The following is a 27243-nucleotide window of genomic DNA, read 5'->3' as shown; positions in this document are numbered from 1 at the left end:
TCAAGGTGCAAGAGGCCCAGAGAGTACCAAACAGAATCAACCCAGACCTGAAAACACCAAGACACATCATAGTCACAATGAGAAGAAGTAAGGATAAAGAAAGGATCCTAAAGGCTGCAAGAGAGAAACAAAAAGTCACATACAGGGGAAAACCCATAAGACTTTCTGCAGATTTCTCAACTCAAACTCTAAAAGCCAGAAGGGAGTGGCAAGATATCTATCGAGCCCTGAATGAAAAAGGGTTTCAACCAAGGATAATATATCCTGCTAGACTTTCATTCAAGCTAGATGGAGGGATCAAAACCTTCTTAGACAAACAACAGTTAAAGGAGGCAACTATCACCAAGCCGGCCCTGAAAGAGGTACTAAAAGACCTCTTATAAACAAGAACATCACTATAATACTTGTAATATATCAGAGTAAACAAATCGTTTTTTAGAACAATGGCACTACAATACATTAAATCCATAATATCAATAAATGTCAATGGCTTAAACTCACCCATCAAAAGGCACAGGGTGGGGGGATGGATCAGAAAACATAACCCAACCATATGCTGCTTGCAAGAATCCCATCTGTCACAACAAGATAAACACAGACTTAAAGTGAAAGGATGGAAAACTATCATACAGGCTAACGGTCCACAAAAAAGGGCAGGAACAGCCATTCTCATCTCAGACACGATAGATTTTAAATTAAATAAAGTAATAAAAGAGAGGCAAGGACATTACATAATGATTAGAGGATCAATCAGCCAAGAAGACTTAACAATTATTAACATCTATGCACCCAACGAGGGACCATCTAAATACATTAAACACCTACTGAAAGAATTTCAAAAATACATCAATAGTAATACAATAATAGTGGGAGACTTCAATACCCCACTCTCACACTTAGACAGATCAACAAAGCAGAGAACCAATAAAGACACAAGAGAATTGAATGAAGAGATTGACAGACTAGACCTCTTGGACATTTTCAGACTCCTCCACCCCAAAAAACTGGAATACACCTTCTTTTCAAATCCACACAACACATACTCAAGGATAGACCACAAGTTAGGCCACAAAGACAGCATCAATAAATTCAAGAGCATTGAAATCATCCCAAGTATCTTCTCAGACCACAGTGGAGTAAAACTAACTTTTAACAACAAACGGAAAATTATTAAAAGACATAGAATTTGGAAACTAAACAACATGCTCCTTAAGAACCACTGGGTCAGAGACTCACTCAAACAGGAAATTCAAATGTTCCTGGAAACTAATGAAAATGAAGACACAACCTATCAAAATATTTGGGACACAGCGAAAGCAGTACTGAGAGGGAAACTTATAGCCATACAATCACATATTAAACACCAAGAAGAAGCCCAAATGAACGACCTTACTACACACCTCAAGGACTTAGAGGAAGAGGAACAAAGGAACCCTAAAGCAACCAGAAGGACAGAAATCACTAAAGTTAGAGCAGAAATAAACAACATCGAAAATAAAAGAACCATACAAAAGATCAATGAAGCCAAATGTTGGTTCTTTGAAAGATTAAACAAAATTGACAAACCCCTAGCCAGACTCACCAAACAAAAAAGAGAGAAGAATCAAATTAATAGAATTGTAAACGATGCAGGAGATATCACAACTGACACCACAGAAATCCAGAGAATTCTGCGAAACTTCTATAAAGAACTATATGCCACCAAGCTAGAGAATCTGGAAGAAATGGAACAATTCCTAGAAACCTATGCACTTCCAAAACTGAACCAAGAAGAACTACAAAATCTAAATGCACCAATCACAGACAAAGAAATTGAAACCATTATTAAGAATCTCCCCAACAACAAAAGTCCTGGACCAGATGGCTTCACAAATGAATTCTACAAAACTTTCAGGAAACAGTTAATACCCATACTTCTTAAGCTATTCCATAAGATTGAAGAAACAGGAATACTCCCTTCCACCTTTTATGAAGCCAACATCACCCTGATACCAAAAGCTGATAGGGACAGAACAAAAAAGGAAAACTACAGACCAATATCTCTGATGAACATAGATGCCAAAATATTAAACAAGATCTTGGCCAACCGGATACAGCAACACATCAAAAAGATTGTTCATCATGACCAAGTGGGATTCATCCCAGGAATGCAAGGCTGGTTCAACATCCGTAAATCAATCAATGTCATTCATCACATCAATAAAAGCAAAGCCAAAAACCACATGATTATCTCAATAGATGCAGAGAAAGCCTTTGACAAAATACAACACCCATTCATGCTCAAAACTCTACAGAAAATGGGAATAGATGGGAAATTCCTCAAGATAGTGGAGTCTATATATAGCAAACCTACAGCCAACATCATACTCAATGGAGAGAAGCTGAAAGCATTCCCCCTCAGATCGGGGACTAGACAGGGCTGTCCACTGTCACCGTTACTCTTCAACATAGTATTGGAAGTTCTTGCCATAGCAATCAGGCAAGAGAAAGAAATCAAAGGGATACAGATTGGAAGGGAAGAAGTCAAGCTCTCACTATTTGCAGATGATATGATAGTATACATAGAAAGACCTAAAGAATCCAGTAGAAAATTACTGGAAGTTGTTAGGCAATATAGCAAGGTATCAGGCTACAAAATCAATGTACAAAAATCAGTGGCATTTCTTTATGCAAACACTAAATCTGAAGAAGAAGACATCCAGAAATCACTCCCATTTACTGTTTCAGCAAAATCAATCAAATACCTAGGAATAAAGTTGACCAAAGAAGTGAAAGACTTTTATACTGAAAACTATGAGTCGCTACTCAAGGAGATAGAAACTGATACCAAGAAATGGAAAGATATCCCATGCTCATGGATTGGAAGAATAAATATCATCAAAATGAATATTCTCCCCAGAGCCATATACAAATTTAATGCAATACCCATCAAAGTTCCACCAGGCTTCTTTAAGAGAATAGAACAAACACTACAATCATTTATCTGGAACCTGAAAACACCTAGAATTGCCAAAACCATCTTAAGGAAAAGAAACAGAAATGGAGGCATCACACTCCCAGACCTTAAACTATATTATAAAGCCATCCTCATCAAAACAGCATGGTACTGGAACAAAAATAGGCATACAGACCAGTGGAACAGAATTGAAAGCCCAGAAGTAAATCCCAACACCTATGGGCATCTAATCTTTGATAAGGGGGCCCAAAGGATTAAATGGAAAAAGGAGGCTCTCTTCAATAAATGGTGCTGGGAAAACCGGGTTGAAACATGCAGAAGAATGAAATTGAACCACTTTATCTCACCAGAAAGAAAAATCAACTCCAAATGGATCAAAGACCTAGATGTCAGACCAGAAACAATCAAATACTTAGAGGAAAACATTGGTAAAACACTTTCCCACCTACACCTCAAGGACATCTTTGATGAATCAAACCCAATTGCAAGGAAGACCAAAGCAGAAACAAACCAATGGGACTACATCAAATTGAAAAGCTTCTGCACATCCAAAGAAACTATTAAACAAACAGAGAGACCCCTCACAGAATGGGAGAAGATCTTCACATGCCAGACATCAGACAAGAAACTAATCACCAAAATATATAAAGAGCTCAGCAAACTTAGCCGCAAAAAATCAAATGACCCCATCCAAAAAAAGGCAGAGGAAATGAACAAAACATTCACCACAGAGGAGATCCAAAAGGCTAACAAACATATGAAAAACTGCTCTAGGTCACTGATTATCAGAGAAATGCAAATCAAGACAACACTAAGATACCACCTCACTCCTGTAAGAATGGCATACATCAAAAAGGACAGCAGCAACAAATGCTGGAGTGGATGTGGGGACAGAGGAACCCTTTTACATTGCTGGTGGGAATGTAAATTGGTACAGCCTCTGTGGAGAGCAGTCTGGAAAACTCTCAGAAGGCTAGACATGGACCTTCCATATGACCCAATAATTCCTCTCCTGGGGTTATACCCCAAGGACTCCATAACACCCAACCAAAAAGAGGTGTGTACTCCTATGTTCATAGCAGCACAATTCATAATAGCTAAAACCTGGAAGCAACCCAGGTGCCCAACACCAGATGAGTGGCTGAGAAAGCTGTGGTATATATACACAATGGAATACTATGCAGCTATCAAGAACAATGAACCCACCTTCTCTGACCCATCTTGGACAGAGCTAGAAGGAATTATGTTAAGTGAACTAAGTCAGAAAGATAAAGATGAGTATGGGATGATCCCACTCATCAACAGAAGCTGACTAAGAAGATCTGAAAGGGAAACTAAAAGCAGGACCTGATCAAATTGTAAGTAGGGCACCAAAGTAAAAACCCAGTGGTGAGGGGTAGGCATGTAGCTTCCTGGGCCAGTGGGGGGTGGGAGTGGGCGGGAGGGATGGGTCACAGTCCTTTGGTGGTGGGAATGGTGTTTATGTAAACTCCTAGCAAAATGTAGACATATAAATCAGTAGCTAATTAATATGAGAGGGGGAAATCAATTGTATGTCTCAAAGTTTCTCAAAAGACAAACTGAATCTTTTTAATATATAGGCTATGTATTTGATATGCGGACTCTCTCAAAAGCCTAGACCAAGTAGATTAGAAGCTTCCAATAGCACAGCTATATACAAGATACTGGGTACTGTCCAGCAAACCATAACAAAGGGACTTCTCAAAGTTAACCCAATTAACAAATAATGTGATGATAATATTAACTATTGATTGTCTTTTTGAACCCTAAGATAGCAGGAACCTCACATCTTCACTATAGAGCCCCTACTTCCCCCAGTCCTGGAACCCTTGGATAGGGCCCACTTTCCCATATGCATCTCCCAATCCAAACCAAATAACATTGCATCTGCCGATTACAACCTAACCAAAGCATCGATTGCTACCTCAACATGCTTTACCTCAGAATGTATCCAGAGACTTCACGTGTGGAATGACAACCCTTCAGCTTCATTACTCGGGTGAGACTTTTCCTTTAATAGTACACTCTAATTTCATCTCAGGTAGTTCACTTTCTAACAAAGTCCCATAACCTAGATATACACCAGTTTCTGTGAGAGAGAGCTTATGTGCACACGTATCCATAAACTATAAAATATATACCTGAAAGCAGGACTACACTAGAGTTTGCAGTGAGTACCTCCCTAACACTTCCTCTCCACTATTCCAAGCTTGGGATCCATGATTGCTCAACAAATTGTTTGGCTTCATATGTAAACTCTCTTTTCAATCACCAGGTTCCAGATGCCACCAGGATGCTGGCTAGGCTTCCCTGGATTGAAGACCCCACCAATGTGTCCTGGAGCTCAGCTTCCCCAGAGTCACACCCTACTAGGGAAAGAGAGAGGCAGACTGGGGGTATGGACCGACCAGTCAACGCCCATGTTCAGCGGGGAAGCAATTACAGAAGCCAGACCTTCTACCTTCTGCAACCCTTAACGACCCTGGGTCCATGCTCCCAGAGGGATAGAGAATGGGAAAGCTACCATGGGAGGGGGTGGGTTATGGGGATTGGGTGTTGGGAATTGTGTGGAGTTGTACCCCTCCTACCTTATGCTTTTGTTCACTAATCCTTTCTTAAATAAAAAATTAAAAAAATATATATATATATATATGGACAGATAGTTGTAGAGAAGATGGTTGGCCCATATCTACAACTTTAGGGGAACTGTGGTGGATTGCAGTGGGGAGAGTTCTTCTTCTTCTAGCATTTGCCCTTCTTCCGTAGCCAGTCAACAGCGTCAGGTTGAAAGCTGTCAGGAGCTGCTTGTTGCTGGCTTTGAAAGTGACTGGGATCCATGAGGATTCAGTCGGCTAGGAAGGATCATCAGTTTCCCCAATGAATGGGTACTCACGGAATGCACCACGAGAAGGTCGATCCAATGCATCCCAGTGGGGAGAGTGAAGATTCAGAACTCTGGTAGTGGGAATGGTATAGATTCAAACCCCTGTAAACATGTAATTCTGCAATATAAAAACAAAAATAAGTTAATTAATTAAAATTTTCTAAGAAAGTAAAATTTAAGTACTCACAAGAAAAAAGAAAATATATAACATGATGGATGTGTTGATTAAACTGAGAAAACACTTATTTTCCTTCTATTTATTTACTGGCTAGTGACAGATAGAAATTGAGATGGGAAGGGAGGATAGAAAGGGAGAGACTCAGAGAGATACCTGCAGACCTGCTTCACCACTCGTGAAGCTTTCCCCCTGCAGGTGGGGACCAGGGGCTTGAACTTGGCTCCTTGCATACTATAATGTGTGCCCTCAACCAGGTGCGCCACCACCTGGCCCTAAAAGAACATTTTTACAATGTATATAATGTATACTTAATGTCTTATGAATTTGCCTATTATACCTCAATAAAATTTTCTCTAATTTCTTTTTCTCTAAATAAAATAAAGATGGAGATCAGGGAGAAATGGAATCCACTAGGACAAATGGAAACCGATGTTTGTCTTGCCACCTCCAACTTGAAGGATGTCAGTGACCTCTAGGGGAAGTTGGTGTCCGATGTACACACCTGGTCCAAGACACCCAGGTAAGCTAGAAAAGGATTTTCAGAAGGTGTAGGATGCTGTCTCGCCACAGCCAGGTGAACTAGCATATACATGACATTGTGTATTAACTTCCAGAGCTTAATGATCTCTCCCAATAATTAGAACATAACAACCACTGTCCTTCACTCTCCTTTTCAACTCTCATGTAAGTTTCTCTTGTGACCATCCTAACTTACAAGCACACAGGGAAGAGAATGTTCTGCAAACATAGCTTCCCTTAAATTGACATAGAGTCAACAAGTGCAACGAAAGGGAATAAATAAATAATTCTTTAATTGACTTAGAGCAAAAGTTATCACAAGTCATAGAAAGCTAAAGCTGGAAAAGGCATTCATAACTAAGGATTTCTTGGGACAGAGTTGAAGAAGTCTCCTGTTTCACACACATGTCTGGTTCTAATTTCTTTTTTGGCGGTTGTTTTGCTTTTTACATATATGCAGCCTCCAACATATGAAGTTCTACCAGTGAGGCCTTGGTGCCAGGGAGCTGGTCTGGTATGCACAGCTTGGCTGCAATGTTCCCTGTTGAAGAGCAGTACTTTGGACTAGTGTCAGTCCAACTCATTCTAGAGCTGTGATGGATAAGACCACTTTATAGCTTGACTATGGACAGAAGCAAGGCCACTACACAAACCCCTGTGTCCTCTTCTCCTGATTACTTCTAGTGACTGTTATTTGTTTACCAATCACATCTCTATTTTCTCTCCTTCATCCTTCCTAGAAAAGATGTATTAAGCTGTGGGTTAATTACAGAATTACCCCACACTTCCTGATAGCATTCAATCTAGAAAAAAGCTCTACTTTTTCTAAACCATCCTCACATAATCTAAGAGAAGCCCAAATCCTATACTAAATTCTCTCTAATACTCTCTTGCTGACATGCTCCACAGTTCTCCCTTGAAGAGCATTTTCCTTCATTTCAGAAAGCAAGAGATTCAACTTGCTTAACTATAGGAATGTTTCAGGTATTCTTTGACTAAAGGTATTGAAAAAAATACACATACATACATGTAAGAAAGAGCCTGGCCTTCATCATGAAGATCTTACTTAAATGTCATGTTATCAGTAAAATTTACTATGCCACATTTTCATCATGCAAAATTAAAGTGAAATGTAAATGGTTTCTACAAGACTCATCAGAAGTGGTCAAGTTTACACATCAAGTGTTTTTGAGAATAACTGAATTGTTAATTCATGCTGTTTTTTTTTCATACATAAACTCCAACATAAAGGGAATTTGGATATTATAACTACATACAAATTTTGGAGCATACATGAGATTAAGCACAGCAGGAACTGACTTGGAGAAGGATCAGTTATTTCCCCTATGAACCTATTGTTATAATGACTGATCTTGATAGTCAGTCAAGATAAGGCACATCAAATCAATAGGGTTTATAGTCAACAATATTTATACACCTTTCTCATATTTGGGAGCTACTCTCTTCCCAGATGCAGCTTTCTGGTCCTTTCTTCAGCCATGACATCATCTCCCCAGACAATAACTTGGATCCACCTGCATATCAGATTTCAGGCTCAGGCAAAAAACAAAACAAAACAAAACAAAACTAGTATAGCCACAGGCCCTTTGGACTATAACTAAAATATGTCTACCATAAAACGGAGGACCCCCCCAACTCTTCATCTTCACCGTTCCAGCCTTTAGGTTCATGATTAGTCAACAGTTTGTTTGGCTTTATATGTTAACTCTCTTTTCAGCCACCAGGTTCCAGATGCCAGAAGGATGCCCACCAGACTTCCCTGGACAGATGACCCCACCAATGTGGACCCCACCTAGGGCTCTGATTCCCCAGAACCCACCCCTCTAGGGAAAGAGAGAGGCAGGCTGGGAATATGGATCAACCTGTCAATGCCCATGATCAGCGGGGAGGCTCAACCTGACACTGTTGACTGGCTACGGAAGAAGGGCAAACGCTAGAAGAAGAAGCGGGAGGCAATTACAGAAGCCAGACCTTCCACCTTCTGCATCCTACAATGACCTTGAGTCTATACTCCCAGAGGGTTAAAGAATAGTAAAGCGTGGTGCAGTGGGTTAAGCGCATGTGGCGCAAAGCGCAGGGACCGGCGTAAGGATCCCGGTTCGAGCCCCCCGGCTCCCCACCTGCAGGGGAGTTGCTTCACAGGCGGTGAAGCAGGTCTGCAGGTGTCTATCTTTCTCTCCCCTTCTCTGTCTTCCCCCTCCTCTCTCCATTTCTCTCTGTCCTATCCAACAACGAATTGCGTCAACAAGGGCAATAATAATAACCACAACGAAGCTACAACAAGGGCAACAAAAGGGGGGGAAAAATGGCCTCCAGGAGCAGTGGATTCATGGTGCAGGCACCGAGCCCAGCAATAACCCTGGAGGAGGAAAAAAAAAATAAAGAAAGAAAGAAAGAAAGAAAGAAAGAAAGAAAGGAAGAAAGAAAGAAGGGGGTGGGATGCAGAGTTCTGGTGGAATTGTGTGGAGTTGTACCCCTCTTATCCTATGGTTTTATTAGTGTTTCCTATATATATGAAAGAAAGAAAGGCCAGTCTAGATGAAGCCTATTTATTAAGGGTGGATCTCAAATGTTAGAATAAGTAATTTGGTTTCTTGTTGCCCATATGAAAACACCAAACTCATTTTGTTATCTTCAGAAGATTCAAAATATAGAAGTATATCTCCAGAGAAGCCTTTCAGACTGTGCCATGCAGAGAGCAATAGTGAGGAGACCCAAACCCAATTTAAATTCCAACTCTGTCAACTACAAGCTGTTACCCAGAGAATAACACTCAATGTGTCTCCTGCAGTTGTCTCAACTAGAAATTGGAGTGAGATAATATAAAGACTCCATGAAAAGACACATACATGAGTTAAATATGTAGAACAGTACCTGACCCATTGTATGCTATACATACCGGCCAAGTTCAGTTGTTTTATAATTGTTCTTCAGAGGGAGGAGATTGGAGAGCAACAAACCAGATATGTGAAACCTTATGAAGGGTGGAAAGAAGAATGGAAATTTTGGAATGCTACTGAGATTCAAACATGTGGAAATGAGTTTGTCAACTATGGAGTGGGAGTGATAATAGGAAGCATGGGTAGAAATAATTGGGAGTGTAAGGAAGTAGGAGAATAAAGACTATTAAGAGCAAGGAGTATTAGGATTGTTTAAGTGTGGGGGATTGTCTGGATATATTTCTGACACCAACTACCAGAGCTTGCAGTAATTTTTATACGCGTTTCCCTCTACACATGTGTGTGCATAGGAGCAGGGCGGGGCTACAGTCTAGATGCATTAAGAGACACCAGTCTCATCTGAACAAGTAGAAAACTTGCAGCCTCTCACCCCTTCTCTCCCAGCATACTACCCATTACCCTCTGGAGTTATTTATGAGTGTGTGATCTGAATATCAGTCTCTATAATTCTTTGAGAACCAAGAGTTTTCAAGTTTTCATGCTATCTATTTGTCACATGCTTAAAATATAATGGGCTTTTCATAGTTACCTCCTAAATTAGAATATTAGTCAAAGAACCACTTTCATCAGGAATTCAATTAAGAATTTCAGGGGAGATAGCATAGTGGTTATGCAAAAAGCCTCTCATGCTTGAGGCACCAAAGGTCCAAGGTTCAATCCCCAGCACTACCACAAACCAGAGTTGAACAGTGCTCTGGTAAAAATACATAAATTATAGAATTGCAAGTTCATTCACTTTTCTACCTGCTTGTCAGTTATTCTTTAAGAAATGTTTATTGCATGCTTACTCTGTGCCAAGGGTTGGAAGCACCAAAAGTGGACAAAATAGGCTTGGCACTTGCCTTTAGTTATATAATCCCAGAGAGGCATGCATAATTAGAAATATTTTTTATTTTATTTTAGTCATCTCTAGGTCTTCACTGCTCTATGATGACTTCTTCAAATAGAGAGGAAGAAGGAAGGGTGAGAGAGAAAGAGAGAGAGAGAGAGAGAGAGAGAGAGAGAGAGAGAGTTTCCTTCATTGCATGGGAACTGAGCTCTAACCTGGGTCATGCATGTAGTTAAGCAAGTGTTACCCAAATGAGCTGGTTTGCTGGTACAAATCAAGAAAGAAGGAAAGAAAGAAAGAAAGAAAGAAAGAAAGAAAGAGAGAGAAAGGAAGAAAAAAGAAAAAAGAAAGAGAGGGAGAGAGGAAGGAAGGAAGGAAGGAAGGTAGGAAGGAAGAAAGGAAGGGAGGGAGGAAGAAAGGAAGGAAAACAGCTTAAATTCAGGAGTGTTGACTGAGTCTATGCCATTTGTTCAAAAAGGGCATAAAGAATTGTAGTCAAAACTGCCTGGTACTGTAACATAAATAGACACAGTGACCAGTGTATGAGAGCTCCCACACCTCTGGACATCTAATCTTTGACAAAGGTGCCCAGACTATTAAATGGGGAAAGAAGAGTCTCTCAAGAAATGGTGTTGGAAAAGTTGGGTTGAAACATGCAGAAGAATGAAACTGATCCACTATATTTCACCAAACACAAAAGGAAATTCCAAATGGATCAAGGAATTGGATGTTAGACCAGAAACTATCAAAGACTTAGAGAAAAATATTGGCAGAACTCTTCCATCTAGATTTTAAAGGCATCTTCAATGATACAAATCCAATTACAAAGAATACTAAAACAAAAATAAACCAAAAAGGGTCTAAAGGAAAAAAAATACATCCACTGTAAATACTGTTTTTCTCTTTAAACTTTGATGAGGCCAGAGAAGTGGATACATGAAATGTTGTGTTCTCTTTAGAAGAAACGAGACAGTGAAACAAAGAGAGAAAGGGAATGAAACCACAGCATCACAGTTTTCTTCAATGTGGTGGAGCTTGGACTTGAACCTGGATAACACACATGACTAAGCAAGTACACTCTCTGAGTAAGCTATTTTGTCAGCCCCAATAATTAGCAACCATAAGTGCTAGAGCCAGAGAAATAGCTCATTTGGAGAGTGAGTTGCGTTGTCATGTATGTGGCCCATCCTAGAGCACTCACTGCATATGATGTGATCTCTTTCACTTTCTCTCTAACTCTGCTCCTCGCCATCTAAAGAGAAATGAATAACAAGAAATCATAAGTACTAGGAAGTTACATGCAGCCTGCTGTAAGCCTATATAATAGGAGCAGATGATTTTATCTGGAATTGACAGGGTAAAAAGTCTTCCTCCCTAGGGAAGTGATGACTGGGTTTAGGAGGAGTTGAGTGCTAGATGGAGGGTGGGGAGAACATTCTAGACAGAATAAAGCGGATGTGCAAGCATGTTGAGAAACAGAGCTATAGGCACATCTGAAGAATTTTTAGAAAACCATGAAGGCTGCAGAAGATTGGTGTGATGTGAGGCTGGAAATAGATTCTCAGATACTCAGTCACCTGGGATGTTCACAGAGGAAGGTGAGAGAGCACTGCCAAGACACATGGAATTTACTAAACCTCGTGAATTCCTAGAATGTGTACTAGGAACTATTAGATCATCACCTTATCTAGGTTATTTTTTAAATGATTTTTTTCTAATTATTTCATGTATGAAAGAGAACTAGAACACCACTCTGGTATATGTGGTTCTGCGGATCAAACTCAGAAACCTTTGCCTGCTAGTCTTGAGCTCTACCACTGCATCACCTCTCCAGCCACAAGTCTAGGCTTTAGCTTTGACTTTGGGTATTTGTTGGGCATGGCCCTGATCTGGACATGAATATTAACTTTGACACTCATTGCTCTGACAGTACTGCACATTGTTCTGACAGTTAATCTTCAATCAGGGTGAGATGAGTGGGATGCACTGGATCGACCTTCTCGTGGTGCATCCCGTGAGTACCCATTTATTGGGGAAACTGACGATCCTTCCTAGCCGACTGAATCCACATGGATCCCAGTCACTTTCAAAGCCAGCAACAAGCAGACATCAGGCTCAACCTGACGCTGTTGACTGGCTACGGAAGAAGGGCAAACACAAGAAGAAGAAGAAGAAGGAGAAGGAGAAGGAGAAGGAGAAGGAGAAGGAGAAGGAGAAGGAGAAGGAGAAGGAGAAGGAGAAGGAGAAGGAGAAGAAGAGGAGGAGGAGGAGGAGGAGGAGGAGGAGGAGGAGGAGGAGGAGGAGGAGGAGGAGGAAGAAGGTGAGATGAGTTAAAAGAAGAAAGCTGAGGGAGTCCGGCAGTAGCGCGGCGGGTTAAACACACGTGGTGCAAAATGCAAGGCCGGCTTAAGGATCCTGGTTTGAGCCCCTGGCTCCCCCCCACCTGCAGGGGAGTCGCTTCACAGGTGGTGGTGAAGCAGGTCTGCATGTGTCTCCCTGTCTCTGTCTTCCCTTCCTCTCTGTCCTATCTAACAACAACGATAACGATGTCAATAACAACAACCATATAAAAAAACAAGAGCAACAAAAGGGAAAAAAAAAAAAGTTGACCATCAAGGCAAGCACACTGAGATGAGATCTACAGGGTTTTGATTTGTTTTGTTTTGTTTTGTTTTCCTCCTTCTTTATTGTTCTGTGAGAATTTGGAGAGAAAGTTCTTGAGATCCCTAGGGCTTGGGGAACTTTATCCTTCCAGGGCCACTGGAAAGATGAGAACATTTGGAGGTATTTGGTAGCAATTTGTGATCTCTTTTTGTTTTTCTTGGCAGCAGGACTTGCTTTCCCTGGCAGGGCTTTGTCCGGATGTGCTGGTAAGGCCCTGCATTTTAACAAGTCCAGCTCAATGGCTGAGTTTTTTAGGGGTCATTTCTCATTTTCATTCAAATTCAACGAATGTCTATCCAGAGACTTTTAGCCTAGGCTTGAGGAAGAGCATTGTCAGCACACTAATATATATATATTTGTAAACAAAATTAGTGAATAGCTAATAGGAGATGAAGAATAATTATAGAAATTGAATTTTCAGAGGAAAACTATAGTATTATGTTCTTAAACATGTGGTTTGTAGAAAACAAGAGATAAATAAGGGCATTAATCTTTCTTTGGAAAGGGGAACAAAAGAAAACAGTATCAAGATATAATAAATGAAATATCCAAGTGAAGTGGGATACTTCTAAATTGTTATCCTTATGCAATAGTAAAACTCACATTCTGATTTCTAAAAAATCTCAATCTATAACCTCAATCTTGACCTAATTTAGTTGGTTGCTACCGCTGCCTTTTTCTTAATAAGGAAAGATAGGTTAATAAGAAACAGTGGTAATGTGATACAAAATTTCTCTCAGAACTATTGATGACTTCATACAGGACAGAATTCTTCTCATTCCTCTATTCACTTGTGTAAGTGAATGCAGAAAGTATAAGAATCATACCACTGAGTTTTCTGAGATCACTAGAACCTGGCTTGGGTTTTTGCCTTTGTCTTTAACTAGATTATTCAATATTTAAGTATAGCAAGCTGGTGTCATGCAAAGACATTTTATTTTTTTTAAAATGTTTTAAATATTTATTTATTTTCCCTTTTGTTGGCCTTGGTTTTTTTTATTGTTGTAGCTATTATTGTTGTTATTGATGATGTCATTGTTAGATAGGATAGAGAGAAATGGAGAGAGATGGGGAAGACAGAGAGGAGGAGAGAAAGATAGACACCTGCAGACCTGCTTCACCACCTGTGAAACGACACCCCTGCAGGTGGGGAGCCGGGGCTCGAACCGGGATCCTTACGCCCGTCCCTGTGCTTTGTGCCAATCCACTCAACCCGCTGTGCTACTACCCTACTCCTGCAAAGACATTTTCATTAGCATAAAAAATTGTTTAAACCTTTTTTGCCCATCGTGAAGATGTCATTACTAAATAATCCAGTGTCCGTGGGACAAAGGGAAAGAAAAGGTGTATAATTGGCATCCTTTGCCTTGATTAGAAGAAACTGGGGGTAGAAATTAAAATACTAGCACTCACTTTCAAAAAGTATTTCCACTTTGTATAGGATCAGGCAACTAAAAAGAGTCACTCTGACTCAAATTTTCATGGTCTTTATGGAGGGCATAAAGAATTTGTACCAACCCTGACATTTAGCCTCAAGTCATTTCAAAGTGATGACTTACCAAAAACTCATAGTTCATCTTTCTCCATTGTCTCCTTTCCTTTTTTATCTATACTAAATAAATGAAATGAAGCCACACTCTTTTCATTAGAATTCATCACACAGAAAGTGTAGCTAACAAATGCCTTGGTTTTCTGGGCCTTTTTATTTAATGAGATGGTTTCTGCCTGAAGAATGAGTTATATTTAGACCACTTTCTCAGTCTGAATTGAGATTTCTATGAAGTAACATCTCTTTTCTCGTCAGCCTAGAGAGCGAGGTAAAAATAGATAGTCCTGACTTCTCTGTTGCTAATGTGTATTAACACAAAAAGAATGAATGAACTCAACTTGTATCTCACCACTTCAAACATCCATGAGATGGATGATTGCTTTTATTTTCTCTTCAAGTCACCACAGTCAGACAAATACAACTGCAGGCAGCCTCATCTGTCACTGTGCTGTGTTGTTGGAGCCAAAACATTACCAGTATCAGTACTTTTGAGAGATGAGAGCTGAAGCAGCCATAATGTGAAGTGGAGTAAGTAAAAATGAGAATAGTGACCAGAATTGTGCCAGGAGCTGTGTGCTGTTTCATTGTGACATTGCCTCATCTAGTTCTCATATGAACCTGGTGGATGGGCCGTAACTATCTCCATTCAGTAATTTATTCCAGGTCATTCGAAATGGAAAGAGGCAACACTTAATTCAGTTCAAAATCCACTACTTCAAATATGGTTGCAATGGATGACTTCTGGGTCAGTATAATCCTGCATATCATGTAATAATTTATACTGTGACCACTTGAGAATTTTTAATATGATGTGAAGAGATCATTGTTAATATGCCACCGTGACAGTTCTCCTGCCTGTTACCGCTCTAAACGGCTCCCCCTTCTCAGATCTTTTCATTTCATTGAATCCCATGCCTCGCCAACTTTCCTCAATAGATGCACTTGGTTTCAGGGCCCACACTGTGAGAGAACAGTTTCTTTCCATCAAAAGAAGAACATTATTCAATAATTTTCATTCATGTTTTTCATTTGTCCTGAAAATTGCTAACATTTTAAATTAACATACTAATTCTGTCCTGATGAAAGGTTTTTCCAATATCTTCTCTATTTTAAATAATTTATTTTTAACTTGTAAAGTTTAATTAGTTATCAAGAAGAGCAAGAGAAGATGAGAGAGAATGAAAGCATCACTTCAGCTTATGCAGTTCTGAGGATCAACCTCAGTATCCCTGCATGTAAGTCCCACATTCAACCACTGAGTCCTGTCTCCAGTCATGCTTAAAAAAAAAAGGGGTAATATTGCTGTTTTAGTGCTCTTGATTGGGTCTATATCAATAAGACTTGAAAGAGGTGCTAGAGAGGGTGTGGAGAAGAAGGAATGCACAGATACTGTTGGGGTGGTTGTAAACTGGTTCAGAGTCTATGGAAATCATGTGTGGCTTTTTAGTCTTCAAAATATTAAAACATAGGTCTCCCATATGATACAAACCTATTTCAAGGCATGTATAAAAATATAAAAACACTAATTTGAAAAGATATATACACCCCTGCGCCCATTGCAGCTCTGTAGCTGTATCTGTGTACTATAGACATGGATAGGTAGATAAGGAAGTTGTTTATAAGCACAATGGATGCTCGTCAACTATAAGGAAAGAGAAAATAATGCCACTCGTGATCACATTGATGGAACTAGAGGTGGCCCTGCTAGGTGAAATATGTCAAAAAGAAAAAGACAAATATTGAATGGTTTCACTCATGTGTAGAATACAAAGAAGCACAGGAATGGAAGAGATAAACTCAAAGGGGAAAAAGCCTTAGTCTACTACATTGAGGTTATCAGAGGAGAATGGGGGAGTAGGAACAGGACTTCAGTACTGGAGGAATGTAGGTATGTAGGTAGTAGGTGTGGTGTGCTAACATTCTTTGGAGAGGTACAGACCCATCACTCCTGAGACATGGACAGTTTTGTAAACCCAAATTATTATAATTCAAAAAAAATACAGATGCAGTTATGCAGTCTAAAATTCCCTGCTTGGCAACTTGGGGAAGAATGATACAGACACTTAGTGTGTCCACACCATGTTCCGGTCCCTGTGATATCCACTTTGCAGATGTAATTTTTTGCAGCTTCAAGAATAGTTTCCATTTTACAGATGAGCAAATTTAGTCCTTAAGAGATTAAGTGGGGGATCGGTTGGTAGCGCAGTGGGCTATGCGCACATGGCGCGAAGCGCAAGGAACGGTCTAAGGATCCCGGTTCGAGTCCACTGCTCCCCACCTGCAGGGGGGTCACTTCACAGGCCATGAAGCAGGTCTTCAGGTGTCTGTCTTTCTCTCCCCCTCTTTACTTTCCCCATCTTTCTCCATTTCTCTCTGTCCTATCCAACAATGACATCAATAATAACAATGATTATAACCACAACAACGATAAAACAACAAGGTCAATAAAAGGGAAAAAAATAGCTTCCAGGAGCAGTGGATTCGTGGTGCAGGCTTTGAGTCCCAACGATAACCCTGGAGGCAATAATAATAACAATAATAAATAAATTAATTAATTAATTAATTAATTAAAAAGAAAAGAGATTAGTGCCTACTCCGTGCTGTGTATGGAGGAAGAGTCAGGATCTGAACACAGGCTGGCTTAGCCTCTAGTCCAGCTTTGCTTTGGCAGGACAGCTCACAGAAATGAAGAAGACAGATTTATTCACAGGGTTGGGTGGGTGGGTGGTGGGCGATGAGGGAAATGAGTGTGTAAGGGTGGGTGTTTCTGACTCTCTGAAGAATCACAAGTCCCACCTAATGAACTGACAGTGGGTGGCTATCTCATTTCTAGATTCTAGAGTGCATTACTTATCTTGAAGAGCAAGACAGATTAAATGGGTATTGCCTTCAAGGGGAAAGGGTTGAATTCATATTTCTCAGACATTATGAAATGACAGTCCCTTTTGGAGGAGCCCTTGGGTCACTTGGCTGCTACTTCTCTCTCAAGGCCACTTTCTCTGATAAACTTTGAATGCTGAAACATTTCTCCTCTGTTGTCATTTTGAGGGGAAATGGTCGTATTTAACTGCCTTTTATGGGAAAACAGTGTAGGATGATTTCCCTCCTTTCTATATTAGGACTACCCTCACCCTCCTACTGTACCCCTCCACCCAACACATACACACAGGCAATAACCAGTCTCAGTAAAGTGCAAGATGGAGAATAAATTCCTTAACAGAGTATCATAGGAAAAGGGAGAGTCTTTATCCCTTTTTTAATCCAACTGAGTTTTTATGATGATTGAAGAAGAGTGTTAAAAATTAAAGAATAGGGGAGTCGGGCAGTAGCGAAGTGGGGCAAGCACACGTGGTGCAAAGTGTTAATGGACCAGTGTAAAGATCCTGGTTCAAGCCCCCGGCTCCCCACCTGCAGGAGAATCACTTCACAGGCAGTGAAGCAGGTCTGCAGGTGTCTATCTTTCTCTCCCCCTCTCTGTCTTCCCCTCCTCTCTCCATTTCTCTCTGTGCTATCCAACAATGATGACATCAATAATAACAACAACAATAACCACAACAATAAAACAACAAGGGCAACAAAGGCAATAAATAAATAAAATAAATATTTAAAAAGGTTTTCTTGAGAAAAAAATTAAAGAATAGAGATCTTTAAGATTATCCAGTGACGCCTTCCATAATATAAATATATGATTGTCTAATTACTAGCAAATATTTTGGTTGTGTCTTCCCTGGTAGAAGGTATCCCAGCAGAGATTGGGGGGGGGGAGGATTCCAACAATGGTTGAATCATTACCTCTATTTATTCATTTATTTATTCATTTTATTGTTCAGTGCTTGCAAGACAAATCCACCACTCCTAGTAATGTTCCCCCCCCCCCTTTTGGCAAGACAGATACTGAGAGGGGAAGGAGGAGATAAAGAAGAAGAAGGAGGAGGAGGAGGAGCAGAAGAAGGAATGACACCAGCAGCAATGCTTCACCACTCAAGGGGGGACTTAAGTGGGGGCCAGGGTCTTGAACCCAGGTCCTTGCACAGGGTAACGTGTACTCAATCAGTTGTGCCACTCATCAGTCCCTCCCTAGAGGTTTCATAGCAGAGAGATGGAAAACACATGTCTATGGGTAGGACAGACTACCTGCATGCAACCTCTAGGACAGACTACCTGCATGCATTGGCCTGTAGATCCATTCTATAGCTTTCTCCTGATGAAGGCTGTGTTCCCCAGGGAGGCTAAATTGTGAGGATTGCAAATAAATCACATCTATGCGCCATGCTCTTCTGCCCTTCAACCAGTTGACTTTTGTCAATAGGGAGCCTTAGGAAAGAAAAAAGAGAGAAGAGAGAAATGGGGTTCAGTTAGTTATTCCTAGACATCCTTCTAGCCACAGCAGTGGCAGCAAATGTCTTTGTGCCTGCTAATTTATATCCATACAGCATGCCCCTCCAGGTTCTGATAAACTCTCGGCCTTAAAGTGGGTCATGGTGCTCTGTGGTTACCAGTCTAGGCGGGTACACTGTCAGATATTTCTTTACCAGAACACTGCTCATCTGCGGCTTATGGTGATGCAGGGGATTGAACCTGGAGCCTAGGAGACTCAGCCATGAGATTCTGCGTAGTCATTATGCTATCTCCCTCGTATACCTTAGATATTTTGAAAAAATTTTTAAATTTATTATCTTTATGTATTTGATAGAGACAGCCAGAAATGGAGAGGGAAGGGAAGGGAATGATAGAGAGAGAGAGACAGAGAGACACCTATATCCCTGCTTCACCACTCATAAAGTTTTCCCCCTGCAGGTGGGGACAGGGGCTCGAACCCAGGTCCTTGTGCATTGTAATATGTGCACTCAACCTAGTGTGCCACCACCCAGCCTTACCTTAGTTTCCCTCCCCCTACATATTTTCCATACTCCTCTAAACAGGAGCTTTATTCTACGTCACACAGTTTATTTTATTTGAATGCCATCTTTTCCCACTTGGGACCTTTACTGATAAATCTACTGATTATTTGTGTGGTGTTGGGAAAATTTCTTAGTTTCTCTTATCTTCAGTCTTCTCCACTGTATAATGGAAGTGATAATATCTTTTATAGAAGGGCCTCTTGAGAAAAGTGCTGAAATGCGGTTAAAATACCTAAACTGTGGTTAAATATGGTACCCTGAATTGTGGTTAAACATAGTAAGGTGCCCTAAATTATGGTTAAACATGGTAAGGTACCCTAAATTGTGGTTAAACATAGTAAGGTACCCTAAATTGTGGTTAAACATAGTAAGGTACCCTAAACTGTGGTTATACATAGTAAGGTACCCTAAACTGTGGCTAAACATGGTGAGGTACTCTATACACTGTAAGGACTCAGTAAATATTAGGATAATGTTGTGGCAACCATGAAGTTCCAGCCTAAACACTACCTTAATTTATCTATGTTAAATCATATCTCCTAGACCAGAGAGTTCCTTAGTCAACAACAAAGAAAAAAAAAAGTAGCTCATGAGGTGGCACAGTGGTAGAATGTAGCATTCGCAAGTGTGAGGTCCAGAGTTTGATCTCTGCTACTGCATATGCCAAATGATGCCCTGGTGCTCTCTTAAATAAAAAAAATTTTAAATAAAGGAATTGGGGGTCGGGTGGTAGTGCAGCAGGTTGGGCGCACGTGGCGCAAAGTGCAAGGACTGGTAAAAGGACCCCAGTTCGAGCCCCCCACTCCCCACCTGCAGAGGAGTCGCTTCACAGGTGGTGAGGCAGGTCTGCAGGTGTCTGTCTTTCTCTCCCCCTCTCTGTCTTCCCCTCCTCTCTCCATTTCTCTCTGTCCTACCCAACAACAAACGACATCAACAATGACAATAATAACCACAAGGCTACAACAACAGGGTCAACGGGGGGGGGGGGGGATAAAAAGGCCTCTAGGAGCAGTGGATTCATGGTGCAGGCACTGAGCCCCAAGCAATAACCCTGGAGGCAAATAAATAAATAAATAAATAAAAAGAAAAAAGAATTGTTTATGAAAAAAGTAACTTAGAATACCTCCCCGCCCTATGCAGCATAACAATTTTTCTGTATTAGCTCCTCCTCATTGCAATGATCTTATTCACACAAGTCTGAGAACCTGTGACAAGTTCAATATATCCCAGTCCTTCTGCAAGGAAACTGAGAGATACTAGAGCACTCAAAAGTATCCCTGATAGTTTATATTTCTCTCAAATCAAGGTTCTGTAAGTCTATGCTGCCAAGACTTGAAGTTCTGAGGACACAAAGGGATTTTTACGTTAAGGAAAGCAAGTGATTTTATTTATTTTATTGTATTTTTAAAAAATTTTATAGAGACAGAGAGGTAGAGAGAGTGAAAGAGGTCACAGCATAGAAATTTCCTTCAATGAGGTGGGAGCTGAGCTTGAACTTGGACTTTGTACATGGCAAAGGGGAAGCTAGAATTTCAAGAGAGGTCAGTAGTGAATTAAATTGGGGAGAGGCTGTCATTTCCAGGTGTCTTCACTGAACTCTCATAATGTGTGAGGCCCAGAACTATTTCCCATGTTATCTCATCTAATCATCATGACAATTCTCCGGTAGCCATTATTATGTTTTCTGGTTCTGAGGTGAGGAAGGTGAGAGTCCAAGGTGGTCAGTCTGAAGTAGCAAAGTCTACTTACTACTCAGCAGAGATGTATTTAGTGCAGACACACCTCCCCCAGAGTTTAGTTGTGATACAGCCCTAGCCAGTACAAGTATCTTCATTGGAGCAGAATCTAAGATGAAGGGTCTATGTTTCAAGTTTCTCACACTGGCCAGGATAACATACCAGCCTTTGTTTACCTGCATAGATTATTCAATTGCCTGTATTTGAATGGAGGAGGGTCTTGTATCATGTTTTCCATAGTTTCATCTTTCCAAAGGCTTAAGCACATCAATTTTGCTCCACCTACTACTTCAGCTCCCTGTTTCTGAACACTCTAACTCCCTACCATCTTGCTGAACCATCTCCAGCTGGTTCCTCTTGCAGACTACACAGTAGACTCAGTCACCTGGAGGTTTTTTGTTTGTTTGTTTGTTTTTTCCAATAGAAAAATCAGAGCCTCACTCCAAACTGATTGAACCAAAGTTTTTAGCAAGTGATCTGAGCACTGCTGTTTTCTAAAACTGTCTCAAAGTACGCTCATAGCCACCAGAGATGAAAGACTGTTCTAGTTTTCTTTTAAAAGTGGAGAATCAGTGGTGATGCTGACAGAGACCCTGTGGCAAAAGGAAAGAGCATCCTTATAGTTAACGATTATTCTTCAGAAGTATCTGTGGCTTGGTGGGGCCTCATCTTTAAGGACAGACAGCTGGATACAGATGCTTGGGATGTCACAGTTCCCAAACATAGCTTTGTATAGAATGTGGCAAGAGCCCACTAATCCCACGTAAGTCCATCATATTTGATGACTCATCTGGATGCTTTTAGGTCCTGATAGCCCCCCACCTTTTTTTTTAATTCGTGATTTAACAATGATTGACAGGATTGTGGGATAAGAGAGTACAATTCCATACAATTCCTACCACCAGAGTTTCACACCCCATCCTCTCCATTGGAAGCTTCCTTATTCTTTATCCCTCTTGGAGTATGGACCAAAGATATTTATGGGGTGCAGAAGGTGGGAGGTCTGGCTTTTGTACTTGCTTCTCTGCTGGATATGGGTGCTGACAGATCAATCCATACCCCCAGCCTGTTTCTATCTTTCCCTAGTGGAGTAGGGCTCCGGAGAGGTAGAGTTCCAGGAAACAATGGTGAGGTCATCTGCCTAAGGAAGTCAAGTTGGTGCCATGGTAGCATCTGCAACTTAGTGGTTTGACATCCCATACCTGTCATCTTTGAACACATTCTGAAGTGGAACATGTGCCAGTGGCACAGGTTGCACTGATTTAGTTTAGATCAGCAGATACAGTATCAAATAATATGGATCAAGAGAAGCATTAAGGAAAAGGAGCTAGACCCCAAGACCAGAGGTTCCAGGACCATGAGAAATATGGGTTTTATAAAGAATAAAGAAGGTTCCTTGCTGTCTTAAAATTTAAGAAGGAAATAAATAACTTTTATTATAACCAAGTTATTTGGAAACTTGGTTTATTTTCAAAATCCCATCATTAGGATTTATTGTACTATATAAGACCTTACTATGATTTATGTGGTCTAATGCTATTTACAAATAACTATATCTTATATACTGACAAGACTAGTTGCTTCTGGTCTGCTTGGTCTAAGATTATAGGTGATTTAATATTTCAAGAAAAATGTTATTATTAGAAATTCTTTAACAACTTAAGCCCAGTGTTAAAATTCAATCAGTTTACTAATTTGAAAACTTAGGTGCTTAGATTGAAGGAATATATACTCAGAACTGAAGTCTATGCATTAAAAAGCTCAAGACATTCAATATATTTCCCCTCTCATATAGTTAAATAGTGATTTATAAAACAATAGGAGTGTATATTAACACCATTCCCACCACTAAAGATCTGTGTCCCTGCCCCCATGCCCCTACAGTGGAGCTGAAAATCCCCCTCAACCCGGAGTATTTTGCTTTGAGGAAATACTCCAAACTCAGTCAAATCTACTTTCGTTTCTCTTTCTAGTCTTCTTTCTCAACTTCTGTATATGAGTGTGATTATCTTATACTCCTCTTTCTGGCTTATCTTACTTAACATAATTTCTTCTAGCTTCATGTAAGATGGGTTGAAGGTGGATTCATCATTCTTAATATCTGAGTAGTATTCTATTGTGTATGTACCCCACAACTTCCTCAGCCACTCATCTGTTGTTGGATACCCGAGTTGCTTCCAGGTTTTGGCCATTACAAATTGTGCTGCTATGAACTTAAGTGGACACATACCTTTTTGGGTGGGTGTGTTTGACTCTTTAGGATATATCTGAGGAAAGGAATTGCTGCATCATAAGGAAGGTCCATTTCTTTTAATTTAAGTTTTTAAAAAATATTTATTTATTTATTCCCTTTTGTTGCCCTTTTTTTTTATTGCTGTAGTTATTACTGTTGTTGTTGATGTCGTCATTGTTGTATAGGATAGAGAGAAATGGAGAGAGGAGGGGAAGACAGAGAGGGAGAGAGAAAGATAGACACCTGCAGACCTGCTTCACTGACTGTGAAGCGATTCCCCTGCAGGTGGGGTGCGGGGGCTTGAACTGGGATCCTTACACTGGTCCCTGCACTTTGTGTCACCTGTGCTTAACCCGCTGCACTACCACCCAACTCCCAGGAAGGTCCATTTCTAGCCTTATGAGAGTTCTACAAACTGCTCTCCACAGGGGTTGGACTAATTTACACTCCCACCAGCAGTGCAGGAAGATTCCTTTGTCCCCACAGCCTCTCCAGCATGTGTTGCTGCCCCACCTTTTTTTAAAAATTGTTATTAATGAACACATTATTAGGAGTGTGTGTCTTAAAGGAATGATTTAAAAAGTAGAGTACAGGTCCTGGAAAAGGATGACAGAGGACCTAGTGGGGGTTGTATTGTTATGTGGGAAACTGAGAAATGTTAGGCATGTACAAACTATTGTATTTACTATCGACTGTAAAACATTAATCCCCAATAAAGAAATAAAAAATAAATAAAATAAAAGTAGAAACAACTCCTTCCCCTTTCATTTCTCTTTTTACTTACACTATCTTTATGTACCACTGGGTGCCTTGCTCTTGGCAGTGAGCGCTGTCACTCAGCCCTCTAGGATTGTGTGCAGATATTGAGGGATTGTGATGGAATAGTTCATTCATGCTCATTCTAAAGGGGGTGTGCTGGTTCTGTGGAGTGGTTTATGGCTCAGCCTGGCAGAGAGTTCCATGGCTTTGTTCTCCAGCTGCTACTTCAGCAGAAAGGGAAATCAAATTCCTAAATGGTAAAGAAAGAAACTGAGACTATAGTGGTTCTGCACCTGACAATCTGAGATACAAAGTCACACATCTACCCTTGCTAGGATTCAAGAGAAGGTAGTGTTAAATGTAGCATCAACTCGCAAGAAGGTAGCTTTTCAGCAGCAAAATATTCTTTAAAAATACAGTGGTCAGTTTACATTCATTTAATACAGGTGAACACATAAAAGCAATAGCTAATTTTTATACACAAAATGCTAAAGCAGAGAAGCTGGGAGGGTCCTAGGATGAAGACATCACAGATCTGGTTAACTGACTGAGGCTAACAGGAAAAACAGAAGGAAGAGGAGGGAGTGAAGGAAGGTATGGAGGGAAGAGATGTTTGTACTAGGACTTCAGAAAGGAAAGCAGCAAGTATTTTTTTAAAAATCTAGTTAGTTGTTTCCTTTTTTCTTGTCATTTCATTTCCCTCACCTTCCTATTTATCCTTGGATAGTGTGCTTAAGAACCTTTCTAGAAACTTGAACCCATAGACTGAGCTGAGGAAAGTGAGTTTTTATTTATTATTTTTAATCAGAGTGCTGCTCAGCTTCAGGATTGGGGCTAAAACCAGGGAGCCTCAGGCATGAAAGTCTTTTTTTTTTTTTTTTGCATAACCGTTAGGACATCTTCCTGGCCCCAAAATGGTTTTTCTTTTCTTTTCCTTTCCTTTTTTTGAACCCAGGAACCAGATTCCAATCTCAGAGTTTTGCATACCTTCTGCATGTAGGATGAAGGGAATTTGGCCTAGATTATTCCACTGATTTTTAAGTTCTTGTACAACAGGGCTTGGCATTTAATCACTAAGCCTCTTAGCACCAGCCCTTGGGATGAGTTCCTGGTGTTTCTAGGTGGCCAACCGCCGGGCTGAAGAAAGTCTTCCCCAGGAAAGAAGCCAGGGCAGGCGCAAACAGCACACCCTACCCACTACAGGAGCCAGAGTTCCCATACGCTTGCTAGCTGGCTCCTAGCTGCAGGGTTGCACTGCTGACAACTTTCTGGTGTATTTACAGGAGCGCTGCTTTAATTTTTTCCGTGGCCCATTTTCCAGACCACCAAAACGAGGCGTTCTCTCCTTGAGGTCACAGCGTCCTCAGGGGGTGGAGCCATAGGTGTCTGCAGGGTCCCAGAGAAAATAAAATCTGCTCGGATGTCTCCTTATTATGCAAAGCCGGCTGCGATACTTGGGCCCTCTGTCAGGCGCCCATCTGTCTCAATGCACCGCCCCCGGGGCTCAGAAGCCTGGAGGCGAGCAGAGTCCGGTGGGTGGAGACGTGCTGAGCACCACTAACCTTGACCAGCTCTGCACCCCGAGCCAGCCAGCGCCCCAGGTCCACCCCCTCCCCCTTTAAAAAAAAGCAATCTCTGGCCGCTCTGCACGTCTCCCGCCGCCCCCAGGGAGCTGCATTAATATTAATCCAGATGAATAATTGAAGGCCAGAGATTTATGCGGGCCGCGGAGAGCGCGCAGCTGGGCTGTATTTTGGCCGCGCCATCCGCTTGCTCCCCGCTGTTTGGATGCGCGCGGGACAGGGTACCTGAGAGGCGGGGGGTGGGGCGGGTGTGCCACCTGTGAAGAAGAGTTGGGGGAAGATGTGAGCCCAAGCAAGTGTGCCAGGCTAGGTCGGGCTGCTCTAGGGAGGAGGGACCGAGGGGGCAACCCAGGTCTCTGAGTCTTGGCTCCGCTTAGCGCCTCGCGGGGTGACCTGGGGCCACGCGGGTTTGAGGAGAAACAATAGCGACTGCTAAAATACTGGGCTCCTGCCATGGGCTGCTCAAGCCTTCCCCGGCGGTCAACGACGTCTCTTTTTTTTATTCGGCTAATTTATGGAGAGGGCCTGGGGGTGGGGGTGGAAGTGGGGAGAAGGGGAGCAGAGGAGGATCTAGGACTCCAGATGGGGGGCGAGGGGGCGGCGGCAGTAAAAGGAGTCTCCCGAGGCGGCGGCGCGGGTGATGTCAGCTTTCGACGAAAATAGAGAGGGATCGCCTGCAAATCCGCAGCTCGAGCGGGGCTAAACCTTGCAATCCCTCCCCAGCCGGCGTCGAGCCAGGGTGCAGCGGCCTGCACGGCCACCCCGGGCGCGCACACTCAGTGCCGGGTACACTCGCCGCGCGCACACTCCCGCTCACCCCGGTCCTGGGAGCCCGCGCTCCGCCACTCGCCGCACGAGGAGCCGAACACACAGGTGGCGGCGGTGGCGGCGCTCAGCCCGCGCGCACCTCGAACCACGCGGTGCCGCTCTCGCGCCCCCGGAGGTCGGCGGGGAATCGCGCCAGGCGCGCGCGGCGCAGAGCCGAGACCCGGATCAGCTCCCGCCGGAGCCGCGTGCCCGGGTTGAGGCGCTAAAGGGCTTACCCCGGAGGCGGGTGTGAGGGCGGGGAGAGGCTCCCCCTTAAATACCGCGCCCCGCCACACTCTCGCGCTCACCCCGCCGCCGCCAGCTCGCTCCCTCGCCCGCCGCCGCCGGACTGAGCCCAAGAGGAGGGGGCGTTCCCCAGACCATGGCATCTACCGAAGGGTGAGGGGGCTCTTCTCGCTGCCCGCAGGGAAGGGGGGGCGGGCTGCGGGATGGGGACCCTCTATCCCGCACAGGGACGCAGACGTTCGCACCCGGCCTCGGGCACCGCGGCAGCTCCGGGGCTTGGCTGGGGCTCGCGATGGGGGGTGGGGGCAGGGTTTAGGGGGTTGCTTTTTCTTGCCTGAAGCTTGCTGCTTAATCCTTTGGTGATGCAACGGAGGGTGGCATTATTTTTAAATGGGTA

The 27243-nt window shown here is 42.1% G+C and overlaps 2 protein-coding genes across 7 annotated transcripts in view; both read left to right on the top strand.

Annotated features, from left to right (window-relative positions):
• LDLRAD3 (low density lipoprotein receptor class A domain containing 3) overlaps positions 1-27243 on the top strand; it is an 852030-nt gene that overhangs the window by 301939 nt on the left and 522848 nt on the right. The window lies entirely within an intron of this gene.
• The window catches only part of SLC1A2 (solute carrier family 1 member 2), a 157017-nt gene continuing 156344 nt past the window's right edge, over positions 26571-27243 (top strand). For all 4 annotated transcript variants that reach the window (XM_007521822.3, XM_060176605.1, XM_060176602.1 and 1 more), the window contains exon 1: positions 26571-26999. In XM_007521822.3, the coding sequence (XP_007521884.1) occupies positions 26983-26999 (17 nt within the window). In that variant the 5' untranslated portion in view covers positions 26571-26982. The remainder of the gene's footprint in view (positions 27000-27243) is intronic.

Source organism: Erinaceus europaeus, chromosome 17 (genome assembly GCF_950295315.1).
Source record: "Erinaceus europaeus chromosome 17, mEriEur2.1, whole genome shotgun sequence".
Taxonomy (NCBI): domain Eukaryota; kingdom Metazoa; phylum Chordata; class Mammalia; order Eulipotyphla; family Erinaceidae; genus Erinaceus; species Erinaceus europaeus.
This window is presented reverse-complemented; position numbering and strand designations above follow the sequence as displayed.